This window comes from Hippocampus comes, unplaced genomic scaffold (assembly GCF_001891065.2).
Source record: "Hippocampus comes isolate QL1 unplaced genomic scaffold, H_comes_QL1_v1.1 scaffold156, whole genome shotgun sequence".
NCBI lineage: Eukaryota > Metazoa > Chordata > Actinopteri > Syngnathiformes > Syngnathidae > Hippocampus > Hippocampus comes.
Window position 1 is genome coordinate 667,302 of NW_017805744.1, and position 24,008 is coordinate 691,309.

General features: G+C 42.7%; 4 protein-coding genes and 1 long non-coding RNA gene across 7 annotated transcripts in view; 2 read left to right on the plus strand and 3 right to left on the minus strand.

The window, feature by feature from the left end:
- Positions 1-3,276, minus strand: part of LOC109524419 (uncharacterized) — a 19,751-nt gene extending 16,475 nt beyond the window's left edge. The window contains exon 1 of the long non-coding RNA XR_002169956.1: positions 3,223-3,276. This is a non-coding gene — a long non-coding RNA (uncharacterized LOC109524419). The remainder of the gene's footprint in view (positions 1-3,222) is intronic.
- Positions 1-8,850, plus strand: part of cabp2b (calcium binding protein 2b) — a 15,648-nt gene extending 6,798 nt beyond the window's left edge. The window contains exons 1-6 of one of the 2 annotated variants that reach the window (XM_019884296.1): positions 1,352-1,716; positions 6,833-6,863; positions 6,954-7,088; positions 7,177-7,286; positions 8,405-8,552; positions 8,638-8,850. In XM_019884296.1, the coding sequence (XP_019739855.1) occupies positions 1,672-1,716; positions 6,833-6,863; positions 6,954-7,088; positions 7,177-7,286; positions 8,405-8,552; positions 8,638-8,663 (495 nt within the window). In that variant the 5' untranslated portion in view covers positions 1,352-1,671 and the 3' untranslated portion in view covers positions 8,664-8,850. Of the gene's footprint in view, positions 1-1,351; positions 1,717-6,832; positions 6,864-6,953; positions 7,089-7,176; positions 7,287-8,404; positions 8,553-8,637 lie in introns of those variants that run through there. The other variant, XM_019884295.1, reaches the window with a different exon arrangement.
- Positions 8,851-9,478: 628 nt separating this feature from the next.
- crybb1l1 (crystallin, beta B1, like 1) lies at positions 9,479-11,220 on the minus strand. The gene is made up of 7 exons (XM_019884297.1): positions 11,044-11,220; positions 10,838-10,932; positions 10,649-10,767; positions 10,431-10,563; positions 10,190-10,332; positions 9,933-10,100; positions 9,479-9,650 (listed from the first exon to the last, which is right to left on the minus strand). The coding sequence occupies exons 2-7, from the start codon at positions 10,925-10,927 to the stop codon at positions 9,575-9,577; spliced, it is 729 nt and encodes a 242-aa protein (XP_019739856.1). The 5' UTR covers positions 10,928-10,932; positions 11,044-11,220; the 3' UTR covers positions 9,479-9,574.
- A 419-nt stretch (positions 11,221-11,639) lies between these two features.
- On the plus strand, positions 11,640-14,929 carry cryba1l1 (crystallin, beta A1, like 1). 2 transcript variants are annotated; one of them, XM_019884298.1, is made up of 6 exons: positions 11,640-11,917; positions 12,079-12,161; positions 12,225-12,343; positions 12,870-13,011; positions 13,085-13,227; positions 14,101-14,929. In XM_019884298.1, the coding sequence occupies exons 2-6, from the start codon at positions 12,087-12,089 to the stop codon at positions 14,246-14,248; spliced, it is 627 nt and encodes a 208-aa protein (XP_019739857.1). In that variant the 5' UTR covers positions 11,640-11,917; positions 12,079-12,086; the 3' UTR covers positions 14,249-14,929. The 2 variants fall into 2 exon arrangements, with proteins under 2 accessions (XP_019739857.1, XP_019739858.1); XM_019884299.1 differs by having other exon boundaries at positions 12,087-12,161.
- A 245-nt stretch (positions 14,930-15,174) lies between these two features.
- LOC109524211 (uncharacterized) lies at positions 15,175-23,796 on the minus strand. Its single transcript, XM_019883891.1, has 6 exons — positions 23,644-23,796; positions 21,647-21,760; positions 20,200-21,359; positions 17,646-17,735; positions 15,779-16,148; positions 15,175-15,407 (listed from the first exon to the last, which is right to left on the minus strand). Exons 2-6 carry the CDS (start codon positions 21,747-21,749, stop codon positions 15,175-15,177), a joined length of 1,956 nt encoding a protein of 651 aa, XP_019739450.1. The 5' UTR covers positions 21,750-21,760; positions 23,644-23,796.
- Positions 23,797-24,008: the final 212 nt, after the last annotated feature.

Below are 24,008 nucleotides of genomic sequence, written 5' to 3' on the forward strand. Positions count from 1 at the left end.
AGTGGTTAGGACTGCACGACTGTCCGTGTTTTATGTTATGTGTTGTGTTTATTATTTTACTTTATGTTAACTGTTTTGTTAAGCGCTTTGTTACAGCTGTCGCTGTTGTGAAAGCGCTATATAAATCAGCATGTATTGTATTGTATTGTATAAAATGGACGCCGGCAGTGTATACAACCTGGAAGCACTCTTTGACCGGACCAGTTCATTTGGTGTGTGTTTGGTGCACTGGGATTTTTTTTTTTTTTGTGCAGTACAGTTCAGTTTCTGAAACATTTATTTTGTGCAATGAAACACTTTGTCCCCTCCCCCAAATTTTGCTGCTGTAGACTGCAAATTTCCCCAGTGTGGGACAAATAAAGGTTATCTTATCTTATCTTATCTTATCTTATCTTATCTTACTCAACTGCATGTTCCAGATAAAGTAAACATTTATAGCTAATGAAATATCATCTACCACCGCTAGTTAGTAGGGGTGTACTGTAATGATACAGCCATTTCATCTATGTATTGATGTGTCTGCCCTGCGATGCAGCCCCACTGATCACACCAGACTAGTTTCCGTCAATGCTGGCCACACATCCACACATCATCATGTTTGAGTTATTCATGGATTTAATTGATATCATTAATGAAATCATTCACAATACCCTTTTAATTCATTTTAGCGGTATAAAGATTGGATGGATGGATAATTATTAACAACATATATTTTGGTTATTCATTTAATGGAGATGGGACTGGATAGCTAAATGAAAGCGTCCCATCTTTGTGACCATGTGATGGCACCTTTTGTCTCTGGCGCTCTCTAGCTTACATCAGCAGTCCAAAACAGAAATTCTGGACACTATTGTAGTTATTGACGTTACTTTTTTTGCAGTTGAAGAAAGTAGTTTTCTTCTATTCCCGTGGCCGGTTTCAACCACACTGTTCTCATTTTCATCCTCCTTCTCACATACATTCATCATCCGTAATGTTCATACAAAACCTCATCAGAGACACCACAAATGTTTGCTGATTTAGGACGAGATGCAAATTGCTAGTTGTTTTATTTTAGTGAACCAACCCGCTACACCGGTCGTCGCTTACATTACAATCACATTGCATTTCAGTTATTGCAATAAAATAGCAAACAGACGCACAGTTCTTGCGTTTTTTTTTTTTTTTTTTATCTTGCTCTGTACCCTTTCAGCTCTCCATTTCATCATCACATCCACTCCTTTAATCTGATACGGCAACGATTAATCCCCTTCTGTTTTTGCCCTCTTAACTCCTCCTAAAAGTGGTCTTGCCGCAGATGAAGTCATTTGGGTGCTGATACAAGAGAGATTACGGCGCTTCATCAGTGTGAAAAAGAGAAATAGACATGCCCATGTGAAATGTTCAGTTGACACTTTGGTTGATGTGTGGCGACGACACTTTGGGAAAGCCAAAGGTGGGCGGAGTCAGTCGGCTTTGTGAATACCGGCATAGATTAGAGGTGCTCCTCATCACTGTGTGGCCTCACGTCGCAGTACGGGGAAACCTCTGAAGTTTTTCTCCACAACTGGAGTAGCTGGACTTTGGAGACGGGCAGCTAGTGAGGAGACCAGAAGGAATAAAGTGAAGAAGCACTTGAGAAAAAAGTGTTTGAGAGAAGAAGAGGGAACAAATAGGTTGGGAGGTTGGGTGATGGGCAACTGCACCAAATCATCCATGAAAGAGAAAATGAGGAAGGTAAGAACCGAAGTATTATAATTGGCAAACATTGACAGTTAACAGCATGCCATAGTTCCTGATTTTCAGTCGTAATTTTCCCTTTTAAATCAAATTGATTTGAGCATGCAGGCTGAGCCTGTTAGGCATCTAACCCAGAGAAGCGTTTTCTTGTCAGGGCCCGTTTGAGTCTTTATTTCAGGTTCATTTTGTATAACAAACGACTCAACAACAAAATATGTATTCTGAGCATTTTTGAGGAAAAAGTAAGAGGATTTTAACATTTATTTTATGGTCCAGCGGTTGTATGTTTACCATCCCCAATCCGATTTATGTGAATTTGTACATTATTAGCAATCAGCTATTTAAATAATATGTTCTTTTAATATAAATCATTTTATTATTCTATATTTCTATTTTTTATTACTACAGGTTTTTAGTAAATTTGAATGAATATATATATAATTAAAACGCCTTTTTTCTCTCTCACAAAATTGACCTTGACAAACAATCATTTTTTAATCTGATTTTTTTTTTAATCTGAATTCTAAACATGGTGCAACTTTTGACTGGAATTTAGACTCAAGATGATGCAAGAGAGTGTCAGATGCATGAAGAGTAGACATCTCATGAAAGTGAGGGCATGGGACCCAAATGGCATGATGGTTTCAATTGGGTCATTGACAGGAGTACGATTGATTGGCGAGTTGGCACGCTATTTTTAGCAAGAGGCTTTTCAGTTTGTGTTCATATATATAAAAGGAGACATATTGTGGAAAACAGACTACTAAGTACATATAGTATACAAATCGTTGGGTCAGATCAAGTGTGACATTGTCTCAATTTGACGACAACCAATCGAAGCTGTTGAGAATTTTGCTGGATTGTATTGCAACAGTTGGGTAAATTGACGTGATACGGCCCTCACAGCCAGTTTGCTATTTTCAAGCGACGATCTCGGTTACGCTGAAGCATCAAAGCGAAAAGCAAAGCAGTGATGCATGTCCTGGCATTAGTTACCCGCATTGACATTATTTTCTGATAAGCATCACTTTCTTTAATGTTGTCCACGTGGGGACAGGGAGTATTTTTGTATGGCAATAGGCCTGCTGCGTGTTACAGCCACACACATTAAGGGCTTTATTTTCGTAGACAGCGCAGGTGCACTCTGACATCAAAACTGTAGCATCTTGATTTTCATGCCAGTGAAAGCCGAGTTTGCAGCATTTGGGAATTTGCACCTTGCTGGGCAGTCCGGCAGACCGAATACAGTTTTGTTTTGCAGGCCCCTGCCGCACCTAAATCTTTGGTAGACTGCAGGCACACTCTGAGCAGATTTTGAGCTTCGGATTTTAAAGAGAATGAGAGCAGCTGCTTCCAATGGCCGGGAAGCTAGTCGACTGTGTTCACGCCAACAATGGCACAAATACCCTTTTGTAACTGCTCTCATCTCTGAACACACCAAAAGAAAGAAAACTTCACCCGTGAGCACTAGACTTGTGCTGGGCATGAAAACAGAGGCCTGACTGACAAGTGTAATTTGGCGGCCAGGTGTTGAAGTGCAGCCTCCACAAGGGAAAACACAAATTAACTGCCGCTTTTCTCTTCAGCCTCTGAGCTGTTTGAGAACAAGTGATCTAGCTACGCCTCCGGGTGTCATGGTCATGAAAGCCGTAATCTGCATTGGCTCTGCAGTACATGGATGCTAGTGCGCAGTAGCTCATTTACGGAAGAAACATCTAAAACACAGTGTGCCCTTTAGTGGTTATTCCATAGGATATTTTGTCGAAGGTATGTCACAGGCATGTTGTTAAGACTAAAGCTGCAGCAATTTACCTAATAACTTGAATACCAGTAATTTTATTTCACAAAAGGTCTAAGTTAATCTCTGCCTCAAAGTTTCGCATGAATAATTTTTCGTAACGTGTGGAAATGGCAGCAAAGAGGATGAAAGAGTCCGTCAAAGATGGAATGTTCAACGTTGGGGATCATTACACACAAGATAACATATAGTATGTGTGTCGCTGATGCCCACATCACTTATCAGGACTGGCCTCATCTTCTTATTTTATGTTCTGCAGTTTACAATCGTCAGCATCATGCACACCTCAGGGCGACATACACCGCAATCCCTGAAAGACACAGTCCCGAGAAAGTAATTAATTCAGTGCAGTGCACACTAACCTACATAGTTGCATTCATTATCTTCATAGATGGAGGAATAAAAGAATGTTTTAAAGCCATAACCACTCAAAGACACGGATACTACAGTAAAATGTGAGGATGGCGACCCCAAGTGGACAAAAATAACACCTGAACCTGACACGCACGCTGTTGTGTTCAATACTGCCAAATCAATTTTATTCGATTACTCGATGATTTGACGGTATGATCGGTAGAACACGAGCTTATAACAGTATTCCATATCTCCACATCTGGTATCTGTTTTACATTGGGGTAAAAATATCTTCATTAGTGAACGCTGTGTCCTTACTGTAGGTAGGTATGAGCTGAAAAAGTTCAAGGCAAGTCACTTCTTTCAAATAGAAATGACATGTTCACTTCCATGAAAGATGTCACTATGCTTCGAGTGTCAACAAACACGGCTGACTGAAGACGAGGCTAACAACGTGGTCTGCCTCGAAAGGGGGTGTCAGACAGGTCCCTGGGGCATGAAGTGAGGGGCCTCAGAGGTGCGCAACGGCAAGAAGAGGATGAAGAGGAAGATGAGGAAGTGAAAGAGGAGCAGTTCAAAGAGCCTTTTGGGACGTTGGTGAAGAACAGCAACATGCTGCACAGCATCGCGGGCCCTGCCTGCGTCTTTCTCAAGCGAGGCTTTTTGCTGACACTTGTACGTAATAAGCTGTGAATGCACCCCCGGTGACCCCCTCGCTCATCTTCATCCCTCCATCACAGCCGAAATCTACCGCACCACCGCTTCGGGGTCGATTGTTCGGCTCCATGGACAGATGGCTGACTTTGAATTGTGTGGCACTCATGTGTTGTGGTGAAAAACTACTGACCCACTTCTCAGTTGATCTTCCATTACAACAACATCCATCCATCCATTTTTCTATCGTGATCATGCTCATTTGGTTCGCGGGTGAGATGGGGCCTATTTCGGCTAACTTCGGGCAGGAGGTGGTTTTCACGCTGGACCGGTCGCATGCCAATCACAGGGCACATTTAAACAAACCATCATTCTCACGCACAAGATGATGATATTAGAGTCATATAATAAATACATTTTTCAGAGCAGACTGTGCTTGGCTTTTTTTCCAGGCCCCACTTAAATGCATTTCGGGATGGCGTCTTTACAAGTGCATTGCCATCATTGCCGTGTTGACTGTGACTTGAGGATATTGTTTTTGAAGCACTTATTTGGGAAATAGCCTGGGTCTTGCCCATTATGCAATTTTCATCTCTGTTCTCAATAGGGTAGCTGAAAAGTTCCCTTCCTGCTGATCTAAATTAGCTTAGAGCTTTTGAATGTCTGTAATTTCAGGGTTATTTATAAGTACTAGCCATGGTTCTTCCTCTCCCCTGCTCCTCTTTGTATAGTTGAACTAGCGTTAGAGAGAGCCACAGTTTTGTTCTCTCTGGTCAATGACCGGAAAAAGCAGTCACAGGACACGCAGTACGAGGGAGCTTGCGGTGTAAGTTTATTTTCAATCTCGGCTGATGCTGTTAACAGTTAAAAAACAGTTAAAAAGTAATAATAATAATAATCATCATCATCATCATAAGCATAATAATAATCACAATAATAATCATATTTTTATCTCCCTAGTCAATGACCAGAAAAAGTAGTCACATGACACGCAGTACGAGGAAGCTATGAAAGAGAACATATTCATGTTAAAATTAACTGTGGCATCTTTAGACAATTGTAAACCTTTTTGGCAGATGCCATTTACTTGCAGATTTTTGCGATTTGCATAACACTAGTCTTGTGCAACGTAATTGTTCTTTTTAATTCTTTTTGCCTCCTATTTTATAGTTGTGTTTACAAACATTGCATTCTTTAAACACAATTCAGTCCATCAAATTAATACTCATTATTCATGTTTTTATTCAGTCATTTTCAGCAATGAGTGTTGAAATTACATTTGGGTTGGAAAAGTTTTATGCAATGTGTGAAAAAACTTCCTGCGTGTTGAATTTAGCATAACAAAAGGGTTTCAGTCCAGAAGTTAAAAAGAGATCACCGGGATCGGTGTGTTAATGTCTCCTCGTAGTTCTCAATATAGCATCGGGCCGCAATACCTCAGTTTGTGGTGGAACGCATCTGAAGGGCCGCTAATAAGATAATAAGATGTAATGTATGTATGTAATGTAAGAACTAATGTCTATATCCACACAAAATCTCCTCATCTCTATGTGCGTTGCCTGGTATCATTGCAAAAGTAATCTGGTTAGCTCTGCATGTAATTTATGTCATCATCATCAGTGGGTACAATTTAATCCATATCTACATTTACATGCACTGTTTCACTGTTGCACTGTTTCGGAGATGGACTGGGTTTACAGACTTAGGATAGACAGTACTACTTCTTGGGGTGGTGAATTTTGTGTTTTCCTAAGCTGTAAACTATTCACATCCAAAGTATAGCAACTAAAGTTATGAAATAGTTTTCTTTGTGTGTCGCGAATCTATATATGTTTTGCATTTTCTTGAACCTAAACTATTGAAATGAATCAAGTTTTCCAAGACATTCTCATTTATTGAGATGCGGCTGTATATGTCTTATCTAAAATAATAAACTCAATCGTAATAATAATGAGCTCTCTTATTTAGTGCAGAACTATCCAAGTCCACCTTCAACTAAATGTGCATATCGCGCTTATCTTGCTTTTAAAAATGGAGCTTTATCTTCATGAAGGCAGATGTTAATTCCATTCTTTCATGACGTAGATGCTGGTGAGTGTAAATCCGATTCAAAATAAAGACCAATGTAGGCACTCCATTCATGGTCAGAGTCACTCGTCATTGTTTCATGTTTCCTTGCCCTCACCGCATAAAAAACGTAAATGTCTTAAATGTTTTTCATATAAACCTGCTCATGAAATTGTTGAATGAGTGAGAGCCAGTCAAACATTTAAACCAAACGCAATTGATCATCATTGCTTCCAACAGGACCGAGAGCTGAGACCAGAAGAGCTGGACGGTGAGTTTTTTTTCTTTTACGACATTTTTTCTTCTCCATCAAACAGAATAACATTCCCGACTTCCGCTTTTATCACGTGTGTGTCTCCAGAGCTTCGTGAAGCTTTTGTGGAGTTCGATAAGAATAAGGATGGCTACATTAGCCACAAAGACCTGGGGGAGTGCATGAGGACCATGGGATACATGCCCACCGAGATGGAGCTCATTGAATTGAGTCAGCAGATTTGTGAGTGGACCACAAACACAGATTCAGCAGAATACTTTTTTTTTCTTTTTTACTCATTCTTAAAGTCTCAAATGTGTCTGTCCAACGGGTGGAGGCAAAGTGGACTTTGAGGATTTTGTGGAGCTGATGGGACCCAAAATGTTGGCAGAGACTGCAGACATGATTGGAGTGAAAGAACTACGCGATGCATTCAAAGAGGTCTGGAATTTCTGCTATCCTGCTCACACATGGTGGTTCAATTTTGGCAATGACCTACAATAATGTGTGGCATCCCCCACACAGTTGTGATGCGCGGTTAAGTTAATGCTTTTAAAATACTTTGAAAGATGATAATGACTATAATCCACTCAATTAATTTAATTATAACTGGGACTGACCCATGCTGTTTTCATATTATGAATGAAAACTGATGACGTCCACCACACACACACAAACAGATCCGTGGAGCGACGAATCCATCTACCAGCGCCTCCATAAAATATACAAAAATCCCGTTACACTACCTGTGCACAGATTTAAACGCAGTTTTACCTTCATTCTAGTCTAGTTTTTGTAACAATATTAGCTGAGGGGTGGGGGGGAGGGCAGCAACGCCCAGTGGGGTAGCACTTCTACCAAATTCACAAACACGCTGAACTAGACCATTGCAAAGGCATGAATACTGTATTATTTTGTGCAGATTTTTTTGCGCTGAGTGCAGACTACTTTGTTACCAAATTGTTGGATGAATCGGGAGCAAAGCAACTCGATGTGCCGCAACGCCCGGAGAGGCACACGATGTCAACACAGCGCTAATTAAATGCTAACACAGTAGCATAAGCAACATTTTTCCCAGATAGTATAGTGCAAAACTTGAACTCTTTGTACACATGTAACCTTCACACAAAGTGGTTTTCATACCGACAGGCATTTGATTTAGCAGCTTTAGCAAGGAACAAGTGTGGGTATTTTGGAGAAACTGGAACTTTTCAAAACGAGCATCAATGGCTGAGCAACGGCAAGCTGCCTGGACAAACAGATTGAAAGTGATAAGATAAGATATCCTTTATTTGTTTACAGTCGACAGCAGCAAGATTGTGGGTAGAAAGAAGATATCACCCTAAATTGGATTTTCTATATTTAATGTAGCTGCAATACTGGGCCAGGGTTGTTTTTATAAGGTGGTTCGTTGTCAGTGTTTGATTTGGACTTGTTGCCGCTGACCCTAAATGTCTCTATTATATCTCCACAAAGTAAATGCATGGAACTTTTTTTTTCAATTGCTGAAATTTCCCTGCAGTATGTAATGCCATGTGTCATTCTCTCTTTGGTCCCAGTTTGACTCCAATGGTGACGGTCAGATCAGTTTAACGGAGCTACGTGAGGCCATGAAGAAACTGATGGGAGAACAAGTGACCAACAGAGAGATCAATGAGATTCTCAGAGACGTGGACCTCAATGGAGATGGTTTGGTGGACTTTGAGGGTGAGCGCTAAGTCCTATTTGCCTTTTGAGTCGACTGCGTCGCAAAAACCCGACCCATTGATTTCCCCTCATTTGCTTCTTTCAGAGTTTGTGAGAATGATGTCCCGGTGATGTGTACCACATGAGCAATGGCATTAAACAGACAAACCAGGGATCACACCACATCTTCAATTTTCTGTAGCTACTGTATGGTTTTCCATTTTTATATGTATAAAAACAAATATAATAATAATAATCAAGATTAAATGTGACAGAAATTGTATGACAAAAAGACACGCAAAAGTGCTGGGACACGTTTTACTTAAAAAAAAAAAAACGATCATAACAATGTTCCCAAAGATATGCTTGGATGAGTTTAGTGTGAAAGAACTTGAATCTGGGATAAAACAGAACAGATATTGTGATCAAATACAGTACATCATCTCATATTATGCATAAAAAAAAAATCAAATAAACGTTCTATTGTTTATTTTCACTTCTCATGGTGTGTAATGGCCATGTGTCCTAATAGTTATGTTCATATACAGTACAGTAGCATATGTCAACAGTCAAGATGACATTGCGAACTCTGGTGGGTTTTTTTTTTATCCATCAAATGTTTGAGTGTAATATTATGTTTGTAAAACTGTAATAAACACATTTTTAGTAAGAAAAGTCTGTCATGATTTGTTGAAAAAAAATAATAATAAATAAAAAATACAAATGCATATAGATGGAGTTACTGTGATCTTCAACATTTTATTGTCTTTTTACTGATGATAGACCAACATAAAACGCATATTGGGCAAATATTTGTTTCAATAACAGATGATCCAACTGTGGTCACATAGAACTACAGTGGTTCCTGACTTTATACTGTTTCTCAACATTGGGCATATAAAGTCTTGTGAACCTGATGTGGTTTTCAAGTAAGTCACCTAACAACATTTCTGAAACAACATTGCTTTTATTGAAAACTCGGCCAGGATTCTGTACAGCAGAGTATGTGTGTGTGCAATGCACAGGGGCCAGAGCAGGAAGTGCTAAAGACTCAGATTCCCTTGAACCACAAATCTTGTGTAAAAGGGCAATGTGTCTTGTTCCTTCTTCAGATCAGAGCTTTGTAGGAAATGAAGATAGGGACAACAAATAAAAAAAAAAAAAAGAAAGATAGGGGAGAAACCAATATCAGCCCAGAGGGGAGAAAGAGAAAAATGGACAGTGAGGAATGGAGGTCTGTTCCACGAGATGAGATCCAGGTCTAGAAGACTCTCACACTTCCCCCTTTTGGCCGTTAAAGGTGGTCAGGTAAGGCCTCAGACATCTCTTCCCCTTCCCCTCTTCTTACGCCCCTCTCCCTCACTTCCGGTCTTTCTCTTTCTCTCCTTCCCCGAGCCTCACTTGCTGGCCAAGGTGTAGCAGCCTTGTTGGTGCCACTGCATGTCGCGGATACGGCGCACGGACTGCAGCTGAGGGGTGCGGGCGCCGTACTCGTTAAAGTGCTTGTATTCGCCCTTCTCCAGCAGGTACTGGCTACCACGGTAGCCAGGGAACTGATATCCCACAAGGCTGAGGAAGAAAAAAAAAAACAGAAGTGAACAATGGAAACGCGACGGCCGGTAACTGACTTCCAAGATTCCACTGTGAGCTACACTCACGTTCCGCAGCTGACGATGATGCTGCCAACTCTGTCAGTGAAACCATAAGAGAACAGACTGGGGACGTCATCATCCATAATCTCCATCTTGCGGCCCTTGAACTCTCCCAACTCGTGCAGGCAGATCTTGTGTTTATCGGGGTCCTGTTGTGAAAGACCCAGAGAAGCTCAGCAATGGTGGCTCGCTGACAAGGGGAACCCAAAAAGTAAGCGAATTTTTTTATTTGATTATTTTTGCTTACCATTCCAACAGGCCTGAAGGACAGTAGGTAGTCATTCTTCTGACAGTTGCTCCAGGAATCCCAGCGAGGATACTCGCCCTTCTCCAAGACGTACATCTCACCACAGAGGTTTATCTGCTCAAAGCCCACGAAGCTGCCAATCAAATGGCATTATGTAGGCCGCCACCGCAAACACAGAAGTTGACAGAGAAGTCGGGGTGGGGGGGGGGGGCACTTACGGGCCGCTTTCGACACGGAGGGAGCGCACACGTTCCATGCCCAGGTCGCAGATGTTCAACACCTCACTGCTGATCTCGATCATGCGGCCCTGGAAGTTCTCCTGGTCAAACACCAACATCTAGAAGAAGCAACACAAAATCACATTTTTCACTTTCCGTTGGAGAAGTTAATGTGAGAGAGGTCCTCACCTTGTAGGAAGTCAGACTGATCTCTGACTTCTTGCTCTGCGCGGCCTTCCCATCAGTCTGGGACGAGGATTTGGATTTGTCACTAGACATGATTGCTGGGTCCGAAAAGAAGGGACAGAGTTACATTATCCAGCCTCTCAAAATCACCGTAATCTGTCCACATACCACACCACAGGGTGTGGGCGCTGTGCACGCGTGCCCCTTACCTGATGCTTACGCTGAGCCTCACTCAAAGAATGTGTGCGGCCCGGGTGCACCCCTCCCTCATATACCCTGGCGCCAACAGGAGAGGGATTAAGGCGAGAGAAACGAACATGCTGAGGTCAGAGACGTGACACAAAAGAAAAGACCACATCATCAAAGGGGTACGGAGAGAATATGGGCGGAGCCACTGCAGCGGGGTGGGAAATATCCAGTAACCAATAGGACCAATACACTGGACACACCTGGCTAAAGGTTTGAAAATGCGAATGATAAGACTTGAAAGCAGTTTTGGGACACATCGTATTGATAAAATATTAAACATAATAAGCTTTCTAATGATGTAGTAGCTGTGTAATATTTACATTAAACAGGTTACACCGCTCGACATAAAGCCACTGCATTCAACAGGGATTAATCAATCTGATAAGATACCAAGTTGAATGTTTTGTAAATTGTACACATTTCCATCCTATGGTCGTGAATAGCCTCCGGGCTCTTAGTGGTGACCTTGTGGTCCCCTGTTAATCCGCTCACTCTCCGCCTTTATCAGTCATCCTTTGTGCTGGACTGCTGAGCGGGGTCCGAACATACCGGACTGTCATTGTCTCTTCACTATGATATGTGCTGACCTGGTCACAGCCGGCCCCCGGTGTCCTGGGGGCGCGCCTCTCTGCGGGCTGCGAAACGTGCAAGAGTGGGCGAGGCCTTGCGGGAACGTGCAGCTGCAGGAGAGCCCCGCCCATACACCATCCCTCACCCACCATGCATGACCTGACTGCCCATATATAAAATTGAAGCGCCAGGTCCTCCCAAAACTCTGCGCGAGGCAGGCGGTAGGTGCGTTCTACTCCAGAGCTCTTCCCCAAAATAAAGTAGGTAAGGTCCTGTCTCTGCTCCAACTACAAGCACAGTGTGTTTAGAGAATAGTATGCACGGAATAAAGGACGAACTACAAAATATATTGATGTTTTTGCTCACAGTATTATAACTAAGTCATTCTCTCAAAAGTCCATGTTTTTGTCTTCACCATGCATGAGGCGTAAAGATGTTCAGAACGACCAGGTCCCCACTGATGCAACCCTTGTCCAACTCAGGAACGGGCATGGCGCCGGTCTTCAAGGTAACACCAGAGACTTTTTTTTTTACAGTTGGCATTGACATTTACCTCGTGTTGCCTTGACAGGTGACTGTGTACGAGCAGGAGCATTTCCAGGGCAAGTGCCTGGAGTTCACCTCAGAGTGTGTTAATATCCAGGAGTGTGGTCTGGACAACATCCGCTCCATCAGGGTAGAGAGTGGCGCGTAAGTCTTTTGGCCATTTTGGCACCTCGACAGAAATCATCCCTGTTAGGATTTGCACCTTTAAATGTTCGTGAATTCCGTCATGAGGAGAATTTTCATGGAACTTTGTACATTGTGCACTAAAGTAAACCAGTACCTGACAGTGGTTCGCACCGCAAGAAGGTTCAGTAATTAATAGCAATGATCAAAAATAAAACGATTAGAAAACATGATTCCGTTTGCAGTGTTCTGCCAGTGTCTGACCTGGCAAACCAAGATACTGTAGTCGTACAATTTTATGATTAAAGAATAGTTACCTTCAGGTTATGATCAGGGTAGTTTGCCTATTCGTTGTGTGCCAGAGTGGGTTCTGTCCAGCTCTTTCAGCTTCCTCTCATGTTCACAAAAAAAAACCAAAAAAGCACATTAGGATCATGGAAGGTTGTAAATGCAAGTGCCAATGGCTGCCCTGTACATTAGGTTCTACCACATCTTTCACTGAAAGAACAGTCACGTCACGTCACGTGTCCTTTATCTGTTTGTGAAGCTGGGTCGGTTTTGAGCACCATGACTTCCAAGGCCAGCAGTTGATCCTTGAGAGAGGTGAATACCCCCACTGGGACTCCTACAGCGGCTCCCTCTCTTACCACGTCGAACGTCTCATGTCTCTACGCCCCATCCACTGCGCTGTAAGTACACGATAGCCTCAGAATTTACGCCGCTGCAGTTCCTCTTAATCCAAGATCAGCTACCTTCTTCCAGTCTCACCAGAGCAGCCGCATGATCATCTTTGAGAAGGAGAATTTCATGGGCCTCAGCGTAGAGGTCTGTGATGACTACCCCTCTCTGCAGGCCATGGGCTGGCTGACGCCTGAAGTGGGCTCCATGCAGGTGCAGTGTGGCGCGTAAGTCTATGCACCTGGTGAAATTCCACAGACCCCAACAAACCTTCCCAGAGAGCTTTCTTTCCCAATCTAAAGTTGAAGTTGAGAAGGTGAGCCTCCCCGCGGAGAACACGGCTGCCCTACTTGAATCATTTGGCCTTTTACATGGCAAGCAAGTTCCAAACATGTGACTTTCTTTCTGCCGACCCATCATAAAGATAGGCCTTACACTTTAGAGCTGTCTTGGCAAGTTAAATTAGATCAGTGCTGCCCAACCTTTATTGAGCCTAGGTTTTTTTCAATGAGAAAGATCTCACAGCAGACCACCGGATACAAATGTTACAAAAAATATAAATACATGTACAATGAAACGATGACCCTGTTTCAATTTACTCAATAATGTATTTGCTCAGTGTAAAATCCGGACTTGTGTAGTTTAACACAAAGCTATTCTCTAGTCACCTTAGGTCATTGGCACAGATAGATCAACATAGAAACGTTATCTAGCTATCTATCCCTCCGTCCATCCATTCATCCATCCAGCCATCCATCTGTAGATGGATCTGTCTGTCTAGGGCAGGGGTGTCCACAGTCGATCCTCAAGGGCCGCTCTCCTGCCCGTTTTCCATCTGTCCTTGCTGCAATACACCTGATTCAAATGATGAGGATCGTTCTCATGCTTCTTCAGAGCTTGCTGATGAGCTGATCATATGAATCAGGTGTGTTTCAGCAGGGCGCCATGGAAAACAGGCAGGACAGAGGCCCGCGAGGACCGGAGCCGGACATGCCTGGTCTACGGTGTCGGAAGACTTTTCTGTGATGATCAAATTCAATTTGATCCATCCAGATGTCAAAGTTTGACTTGTTTGACGAAAGATTTGTTGGCTCCCGCAGCTTTGTGTGCTACCAGTTCCCTGGCTACAGGGGCCAGCAGTACATCATGGAGTCCGAGAGACACAGTGGGGAGTACCAGCATTGCAAAACCTGGGGCTCCCACTGCCAAACTCCCCAGATCCAGTCCATCAGGCGCATCCAGCACTGAGAGGAGGACAGCAAGTCTGACACGACAGCTCCTTTCTACCTATGATCGACTCCTTCTGTCTCCTCTTCATTCCTGTTAATGCTGTTTCACAGATGAGTGTGATTAGAGACAATATGGCACTGCTAAAGCACAGGGACCTCTACAATCCACACACACATGGCGACATGGAGGACACCCGGGGTAAGGTGTCTTTTTATTTGGTTCGAGGGCCCACCTCACAAAGACACACACTGAGCTGCGATTGAAGGCCACCTGGAGGGGGATTTCGAAGTTGTGGCGCAGTTCCAAGTGTGCCCATTTTGTGTGGCGGTCGACTCACAGCAGGTTGATAGCAAATAAAGTCATTTTCACTTCAAATATGTGTAACGTTCTACTTCTTTTCCTGAAATACTTGCCACATACACTGGCTGGCAACCAGTTCAGGGTGTACCCTGCCTGCTGCTCGAAGACCCTTATGAGGATAAAGTGTTTCAGATAATGGAAGGATAGATAGCTAGACATCCGGCCCGTCTTCAGGAAGTGGGGGGGTTCACAGATATTGACAAATGTATCACTCTTCTCTGTGGCATGCGGTTATATAACCAAGCACGAGAAATCAAAACTAAGTTTTATTGTAGCAAAATGGCTGTGGATTGAACTGAGGCAATTGTATTCACAACAAATGAACAACTTCTAAACAGTATCACCAGTGTCAACCTTTCCTTGTATGCAGAACAAGCGACTGAACATGCCAGCGAGTAATCATCCAGCTGGTCAACCGGAGAGCAAACACCTGACAAAGTAGTTCTACTGAAATATGTGAGGTGTGATACTATCCAAATAATAAACATGATGAAAACTGATCCTGTTCGTATCCTTATGAAACTCCACCAGTGTCACCAATTCAACTCAAACCTCAGAGGTGTGGAGGACTGATATGAACTAAACTAGCGTCCGTGTACCTCACCATGACACATCCTGTTCACAGCATTGCTCACAGTGAAGGCCACTGGCGAAGAAGTCAAGTCTGCCCTTCCTACCACGTCGATCTCCTCATCTGCTTCCTCCTTCTCCTCGCTCTCTGAAGACAGTGACCAGGTGATGCTTACTGGATCAGGGATGGATCCCAACGCTCCCATCACGTCGATGTCCTCCTCACTTCCTGTTCCCAGGCTAACCTCTGTTGAAGAGAAAAAAAGGTAGTGAAACACATTGTGGCTGTGTCCAAATTCACAGGCCTGCCACATTTTCGGCCGCGTGATGTTAGTTCAGGCGCGACTCGACTGCACATGGTGTCCAAATTCACATAAACTTGTCCAAATTCGCCATGGTATCCATGAAGGCTACATGAGGAGGAGGCTTTGAAGGCGTCGAAGGACCCAACCTACAAACTGTCTTTCTAGAATTTGGAAACCACGTGCAGTCGAGTTGCGCCGTAAGTGACGTCATGCGGCCTTCGCAGGATGCCACCGATGAATTTGGATACAGGCAGAGTCACCCTGTTTTGCCAGCTTCCTTTTTCTACATACTCCGTGCAGTCTGAATCAGCACCTGCGTTCATGGTGTCAAGGTCTTTGTTTTGCTCGGCCACCCTCGTCTCTTCTTTGCATACATTATCTCCTGTGTTGGCCAGCGCGGTGGGCTCAACAGACAACTTCACAGGAAGCAGAACAATTGGCTCCAAACGTTTCCTCTTGGCTTCACTGCTGAAATCTCTCATCTTTTCTTCGGGTTGGGCTCGCCTCTTTGCCGCCCTTGTCGCTGCCTCCTCCACAGTGGCATTGTTTTTGCATCTGTCTTCAACCACCTCAAGTGCGTCACCATCAACTTCACAGGGAAGCCGCGTCGTCTTCTTGGTTCGTCCTCGCTTACCGACTGGTTGGTCCAACTGTGACCATACTTTTTCCAGGTGTGGCTGATCCTTTTGATGAGAGAATGTCAGGAAAATCACTTATTTAAGTGGTCTGAAAGTTGCACTGGTCCACAAATTTTTACTTCATTTTTTAAAATCAGAGATGAATCGTTTGCGTTGATTCTGAATCTCCTCTCATTTTTTTCTCGAGCACATCACGTTTTCATCTTCTTCACAATAAGAATATCATAACAATAACATAATGTGTAATATAGTGACATATTGTATTTAGTAATACTTATGAATTAAAGGTTTGGTTCAGCAATAGGTGTCATTTTTTTTTTTTTCGAAACATCAAAGTTTAAAAATGACAACACATGGTAAAATCCGCATTGCCCAAGCCGAAGGGCTCAACGAACAACCAATCAAGGATCACCTGTTTTCTGGGGTTGGTCATGTGACATACGCAAGCTGAGCCCTTACGACACTCTGATGTCATTTTCGGTCGACAACACATGACAAAATGGCCACCGCCTGACATGGATAAAAACGGGTGCATGTTGCTGCTTAGTTCATCTTGCACAAACGCAATATTAATCAGAATATTGTGTTAAGATTAGAGGGGCTGCATGAAACATATTATTGCAAAATGTTTGACTTAACTTAGATATATTTGTTCATCGAGATATGCCAGTGACATGTAGCAAGAGGCTAAACAACCTAATGCTCTTCCGCCCAAGCTTGTCTTACGCTTGACACATGTACTGTATGTTCCACATGGAAATGAAATCAGGCGACACAACTTTTGCAGCATTTATACTATGTACAGTTTGCCCTCGCTGTTAGCCAAGATTCTCGCAGTCTATAGGTGTTGATGTAGAGCGTCTACACTGCAGCAACGAACAGCACTGCACTATTATCAAAGTAGAAAACACAGCTTTATTAATACATAGACTTTACTGAAAACAACAATTTACAGGAACGATACAAAATATAAGGGTAGCAGTCTACATACGTTTAACAAAATAAATACTGTTGAAAATACTAGTGTAGAAAACACTGTTGTTTACAACAACTGTAGCTTATCCACCATTTTTATTCTGAACGGGACGGTCTGTGTGGTTCCAAATTTTTGTAGCAGCGCTATGTGGAAAATTCGGGTTATGCGAACACCGTGCGGCGGGGACGTGGTTGCTGAAATGCCGTGATTTCTCCATGCAGACCTCACAGATGTGTCCAGCAGAAACCAAACTTAAGAGAGCAGAAGGTGCATTTGTCCTGCGTCTCAAAGAAAAGTGCTTTGGCACCATCTTGTGGCTTTGAGGCAATGACAAACCGTTTTTGGCTGCGCATCAAATACTTGCAGAACTTTGGGTGACTTCAACGTATATATTTCCTTTTGTGACATTTTTGTTTGGGTAGTGTGCTGTCATGTAAAATATACGCCTTGACTCAAACAATGTACTCCAGTGCACTCTTTATGTGGCTGTCCCTTCAAAACATCACTTACTCGACCATTCATTCATTGCAATCGCACAGGTAAAAGTAAATGATAAGACAACTCACCTTGTATCTACTCCTGAGCGGATAACGCTTTCCAATAACGGAGGCAGGCTGATGCTTTGGTGATGACTTGGTCTTTGGACGTGGAGGACTCTAGAGAGGAATCACATCTTGATCAATAAACAGAACATTTTTCACATGAAAATGAAGATGAATATAGGTTTGTATACACAGTATGTCGGAAAAATTTACTCACTCTTTGACTGCCTATTACATGTTCATTCTTTAGTATTATTTCAAGTACAAAATATCCTAAATAATGGAAAATGTACAATTAACTTGAGTTGCTGGGATTACTACAACAAAGAAGGAATGAAGTGACGTTCGGCTTGTATTAGTATATTAGTTTTGCGTTCAATTAATAAGGACCAGATTTCACACTGAGTAATCGATTTGTGACTGAATTGAAACTACCGTATTTTCCGCACTATCTATAAAGCGAACTAAAATCATTCAATTTTCTCAAAAGCTGAAAGTGCGCCTTATAATCCGATCAATATTCAGATTTCTCGGACGTAGTATTTTAAATGCTCTGTAAAGCGCCTTGTCACAGCTGCAGCGGTTGTGAAAGTTCAATATAAATAAGGCTGTATTCTATTGTTTTCCTTTAGCATAGCGAAAGTAAGATTTTTCTCATGATTCAATAAAGGTCGGGATACACTGTACAAAACTTAAATTGAATGCATTTTATTTATATCACGCTTTCACGACAGCTGCAGCATTTTCTTTTGTGTAACTCATGAGACTTCTACCGATGTCAGTGACACGTCTAGTCAAAGAGTGAGTTTTTGAGACAACCTGTATATATATATTAGTTGAGCCCAGTGGCCACCTTGACTGCCTGACAGCTGGCTGGATCCAGAGATTTGCACCTATTTAGTTCCACCATAGGCGTGCATTGCAAGCTCTTGTCTCCTCGACCATCATCTATTTTAGTTATTACGTTCTTCACTGACTCATGGATCTGCTCCTTTGCTTGTACAGGATGCTGTTTCTTTCTTCTGCGCTTTCTCGTGGCTTTAACTCTCCTTGTGCTATTGAGAGAAGTTTCTCTTCTCGTAATGGAGTGTGAGGACATTGTTTCATCTCGTCTTTGCTGTGGGTGATGAAAGTGACTGCCACCTTGCACCTCTTGTGTCTCGCTGCTAACACAGTTGTTACCGTGTTGCTCGAAGGACTGCAGGAAGTCTTCCAACAAAGCTCTCAGATCTACCTCCACCTGTGGCTCCACAAGCACTGCCTCGCCGTTTGTTCGTCCCGTAGTGACAACCTCCGTGAAGCCATGAATACATGAGCGAGCAGGATTGTCAGTGTTACCACCACGAGAGGCGATGGTGCCACTGCAATTCTGGGCCGCTACAGGTGGCTGGGAGTGTGGAGCGCTGCTGCTCAATTCAACCTCTATGTCATTCGTCACTTCGCCAAAGAGACAACCAAAGCGCTCCGGCGGGTCCACATGAGGCGCAGGGGAAGGATGAGGGGCAGTGTGTGACACCTAGCAAAAGAAGGTTGTTAGAAATGCATTTTCTACAGCACATTGGACACATATATTCGAAACGTTTTGAGAAGGTTATCGTCCGTTCACCTGTCAAGGTTATAAAGCATTTTAGATTCATTCTACAATTTTTACCCAACTTTTTGTCAGTACTGTTTAACATACACATTTGCCTAATGTTTTGGCCAGTGAGTAAATACTAAAGGTATTATGTATACAAGTAACAGGACACCTTTCTGTAACATCTACACGAAGTGAAAATGGTGGAAAATCTAGCCCGGGAATTGGCAAACCATTGAAGTCAACGGCCAGATTACATAAAAAAAAAAAAAAATGGGCCAGATACGTCTTAGATGAAGTGTGAAATTGTGTACGGTGTTCCCCGACTATTTGCGGGGGAGAAACCGACTGAAGCCTGCCACATATGAAAATACACAATTGATGCTCCCATTTTAATTGCCTTTGGATACCACAAGACGGAGGCAAAGCATCATTTTTGTATTGGCAAAGGTAGTTGGCACTAAGATGCCACAAAATGGCACCCAAGCAATCCTTTTTTTTTTTTGGTACTGTTCATGTTGTTGTTTTCATCAAATAAGGGAGGACAGGTTCCCCTATAAAATCTGCCAATGGGCAAAAAATACGAGGATGAACATTGTATATAAAACTATTTAAAACCCTTCAAAAATAATAATTTCTGTTAATTTTGTATGGTATTCTTTATAAATAATCTTATTATAATTAATTAATTAGTTCTAATGAATTTCAAATGTATATCTGCACAAGAAACGGTTCTTTTACTGGTTTTTAAAAGGTGTTTGCATTAAATCAACATGAATCACAAATTATTTAATGAGATAAAACGTTTATTAAAAAGTATGAATCAGCACACCGCCCATATTTTGCCTAAATCTGAGCTAGTCCCCTCTTTGCTGGTTTAACATCTCCCATGTTGATGTGTGTGTGTGTGTGTGTGTGTGTGTGTGTGTGTGTGTGTGTGTGTGTGTGTGTGTGTGTGTGTGTGTGTGTGTGTGTGTGTGTGTGTGTGTGTCTTCACAGCACCTGTGTATCCTGCAGTGTTTCGTTCCTCCTGTGACGTTTCACGTTGTCCTCTGCCCTCATCCAGTTGTGACTTTGTTCACTCGGGCCAAAGTCCCACACTCTGGGCCGCCTTCGTCTCCTCTGAGGGCTGCAGAGCAATCCCAAAGCGTGTCGAGTCTTCAGATGTAACTTCCTGCCTGCGGTTCCTCCACCTTGGCCTGTCCTCATAGAGGTTGCCATCCCACACCTTTGCAGGAGCGACTTGTGCTGCCCGCTCACGCCAACTTCCTGTACGTCCACCGTCTGCGTCCACCCGCCTCTCCTCCTTCCTCCTCTGCGAGCTTGCGGCGTCCGGGCTGGTCTCTCACCTCCTCCACGCCGCTTGGCTCTGCCGGGCGGCTTCTTCTTAGTTCGCCCCGTGTGCAACGCCTCTTCAGAGTTCGGGTTGAAAAAGTGGTTGATGAATCCTGGGATGTCATCATGAAACCGCTCAAGTTCCGCTCTTTTACCCTCTAAAGCTCTGGCATCTGCCTGAGGGTTGCTCTGGGAGTCAACAACCCGCGGGGTGTCTGAGTGTTCAGCCTCCAGAGAAGTTTGAAGATTTCGAGCTTCATCGAGCAAGTAAATGAGTGGAGCCGGAACATTTGGTAGGACAGCATGATTGTCGGCCTGACCTAAACTCTTTAACTGAGCCATGTCAATTGTCTCATAGGCAGGTACGGATTTACAAGAGGACGTGGAGCTTGCTTGCATCGCTTCTGTTTCAGCCATTGCGTCTTTTTTGCCGCTTGACAGCGTCTCGTTCCATATAATAGCACTGCCGGCACGCACTTCTCCCCTCCAGCAGATGAATTCCTTCTCGCTGAGCTCCACTGGATCAGTCTGTACACCCACCTCCTTGCCCGTGCGGCCTTGCCCCTGCTTCCGTGTGACCTCCACCAGCCCCAGAATGCCCAACTTGGCTGCTGCCGATACAGCCTCGTGCTTCTCACTCTCCCCCTCTCCGGCCATCTCCCCCGAGTACAACAGTCTGACCACATGAAGCAGAGCTCTGGCGCCCACAGTCCCAAATTTCAGCAGATGCTCTCGTCCAGCTGGCGGCACCGGTGAGGAGGACAGAGCAGTCGAGAGCTGAGGGCTGATGGCCGAAAGGACACAACTGTGTGCTGGCACAGAAACACCTGGAGGGACAAGGGATTCCATCAAGGGTGGGCCAAGTATGGTCATGGTAATTCATCGCTTAAGGCAGGGGTGCCAAACACAGCCTATATCAAAGTTATGGTTTCCATGCAAACGATCATCTTAATCTATACTATTTGTTAATTTTTCAGCTAAAATTATCTCAGTCGCTTGGTAGAGGACAAACCTTCACCACGAATTTGGATCAGCGCCAAATTGTACGATACGCCAATCTTCTAAATGTTGTTATTGTAATTCATTGAGAATATCTTTTATCGACATTAATTACCTTCTGCCTGCAGCAAGGTGTCACAGAACTGTCGGTGCTGTTGCTGTCTCTGCAACGCGGCCACGAGGAGGGCTTCAAATCCTGGCTTCTGGTAGCACCACATCTTCCCATCAACTGGAACAGGAAAAAAACAGGAAGGTGAATATTCACTTGTACGCCTCGTTATTCCTTTAAAAATTACACTATTTAAGGCATTATTTTGAATTTTAAAACATTTGTTCCATGGTCAGATATCAAAACTTTATCAGATTAAATTTCATGCTTTCCAACTCCCTTCACTGATTTTACGAACAAAATAAATAACTAAAATAAAATAAAAGGCGGCATGATGGACGGACTGGTTTCCACGTCCGTCTCCCAATGCAGACATCCATGGTTCGCATCCCGTCTCCGGCCTTGCTGTGTGGCATTCGCATATTCTCCCCGTGTCACCTTGGGGTTTTTCAGGGTTTTTCCTGGATGTTTCCTCCCACTTTCCAAAAACATGCATGGTAGGTTAATGGAACACTCTAAATTGTCCCTAGGTGTAATTGTGAGTGTGAATGGTTGTTTGTCAATACAGTATCTATCCACCCAACGATTGGCTGGCAACCAGTTCAGGGTGTACCCCACCTGTTCCCTGAAGACAGCTTGGAAAGGCACATTCTGAACCAGAATGCCTTAGTTGTTATACAGTATGTCATTGTATCCTGCCCAGATTCAACACCCTGTGCCGGATGTCGCAAAGCAGAAAGTATGCTCCTCCGTGTTTTTTTAATTTTTTTATTACTATGCTAAATTTTTGCATCTCATAAAAATTTAGCTAATGTGACTTAACAAAAAAGCTCCAGTTTTATCTCTCTCCTCTGAAGTTTTGTGACTTGTCAAAATGCATTTTGGAAAATTCCAGTTATTTCAGTGTATTGTGGATTTTCTTTCGTTAACACAAAGTTACAATTTTGTTCATGTGTATAAATACATTAAAAGTCTGAAAGAGCAGTTGCGTCCACAAACTTTTGACTGTATTGCTCTTTTTCCGTTCAGAGTATACTTCTTATGAACTGGGTTCCAAAATGCCCTTAAATGTTGACATTTTGCATCTCAAATGTGAGAATGAGTGCAATTACATTTTCAAATAATCGCGTTTGTGCAACCAGTAATTCTGATTTATTTTTGTTGTTATTATTACTATTGAATATTTTTTGTTGCTAACAAACCTCTGCTCTACCCTTCAGCCTATTTATCAATAATAGAGTGAAAATGAATGGAAATATGAATATTTAATAAGCAAGTCTAAGTCAATTTTCAACTTGCGTCCCTAAAATATTAGGTTCAAGGCTACTGCGCTACAAGTAAAAGAAAAAAAGTTAGATTGGAGCGCTGCTATAAAATCTTCTCGGGACAAAACAAAAAAAATTGATTATTTTATTTGTTTGTGTGGACGCTTTTAATAAGTATTCACTTCAACCTAGAAAACCAGCATCGGAGTGTCATATTGTCGAAAATCCTAAATGACCTATTCTGACTTGCGCAAAGACGCAAAAGTTGCAGTAACTTGTCAGTCTTTAAAGACGCATGCTCCTTAAACGAATTAAGCACAGTACTGTGATGAATGTATCTTTAAAAAAAGAAGAAAAAAATAAAGCTAGATAGAGATAAATCATACTACCAAACATTGTATTTACAGTTGCGTTTTAACGTCGACGAAGTTTTTAAATTGAAGACTGACAACATAAAATTGGCAATAAGAAAAAATGTTTCAGCGCGGGAATGACTTAAGAAAAAAAATCTCAACGTTATTTATGGCAAAATAGCTATTAGCATCGTTGCTCACCAAACGAGCATGCAACTCGCGCATGTCGTTACATCACTCTCTTAACTAGTCACTGCATAAATTCGACTTTAATTTAAAACAACCTGGACAAGAAATGTGACCTACTTAATTCTCATTTTCTTGTTAGCTTCCCTATGCATGACACATTGAAGACGACAAACGTAAAAGTTGCGAGAGCACTCACCTTGCTCAAAGCTCACTGGAACGCCACATTACTCAAAATTTATCAAACAAAAACTGTTTTTAAGGACCATTTCTCCAAACGGCACCGTTTGTGTTCCAATGAGTTTTCACATCTTGACCACTGGATGGTAGTAGCGGAGACACTGTGACCATGCAAGAGACGAGAGGTAAAGCCAAGGACACAGTAAAAATCCAAACAAGTCGGTTCCTTCTTTAAACACGTTTCGTCTTATCTGCTAGAACGTGCAAGAGCAGGTGTTCACTATTTAATACAAAATCTCAATTCATCTGCAGAAATGCTCCAAAAATGAAAATAATTCAAATAAAAATGAAATAGACAAAATCTAAATTACACAATTACTTTTT

Coding starts and splice junctions, on each gene's coding strand:
- crybb1l1 (XM_019884297.1), bottom strand. CDS start 10,927: ATGTCTAGTGACAAATCCAAATCCTCGTCCCAGACTGATGGGAAGGCC. Junction 10,564..10,648: donor CTCCGTGTCGAAAGCGGCCC/GTAAGTGCCCCC, acceptor TTTGATTGGCAG/CTTCGTGGGCTTTGAGCAGA. Junction 10,101..10,189: donor ATCATCGTCAGCTGCGGAAC/GTGAGTGTAGCT, acceptor TTTCTTCCTCAG/CCTTGTGGGATATCAGTTCC.
- cryba1l1 (XM_019884298.1), top strand. CDS start 12,087: ATGTTCAGAACGACCAGGTCCCCACTGATGCAACCCTTGTCCAACTCA. Junction 12,344..12,869: donor ATCAGGGTAGAGAGTGGCGC/GTAAGTCTTTTG, acceptor CTGTTTGTGAAG/CTGGGTCGGTTTTGAGCACC. Junction 13,228..14,100: donor ATGCAGGTGCAGTGTGGCGC/GTAAGTCTATGC, acceptor TGGCTCCCGCAG/CTTTGTGTGCTACCAGTTCC.
- LOC109524211 (XM_019883891.1), bottom strand. CDS start 21,749: ATGTGGTGCTACCAGAAGCCAGGATTTGAAGCCCTCCTCGTGGCCGCG. Junction 17,736..20,199: donor AAACACTGCAGGATACACAG/GTGCTGTGAAGA, acceptor ATTCCTCTCTAG/AGTCCTCCACGTCCAAAGAC. Junction 16,149..17,645: donor CGCTCAGGAGTAGATACAAG/GTGAGTTGTCTT, acceptor TCTCATCAAAAG/GATCAGCCACACCTGGAAAA.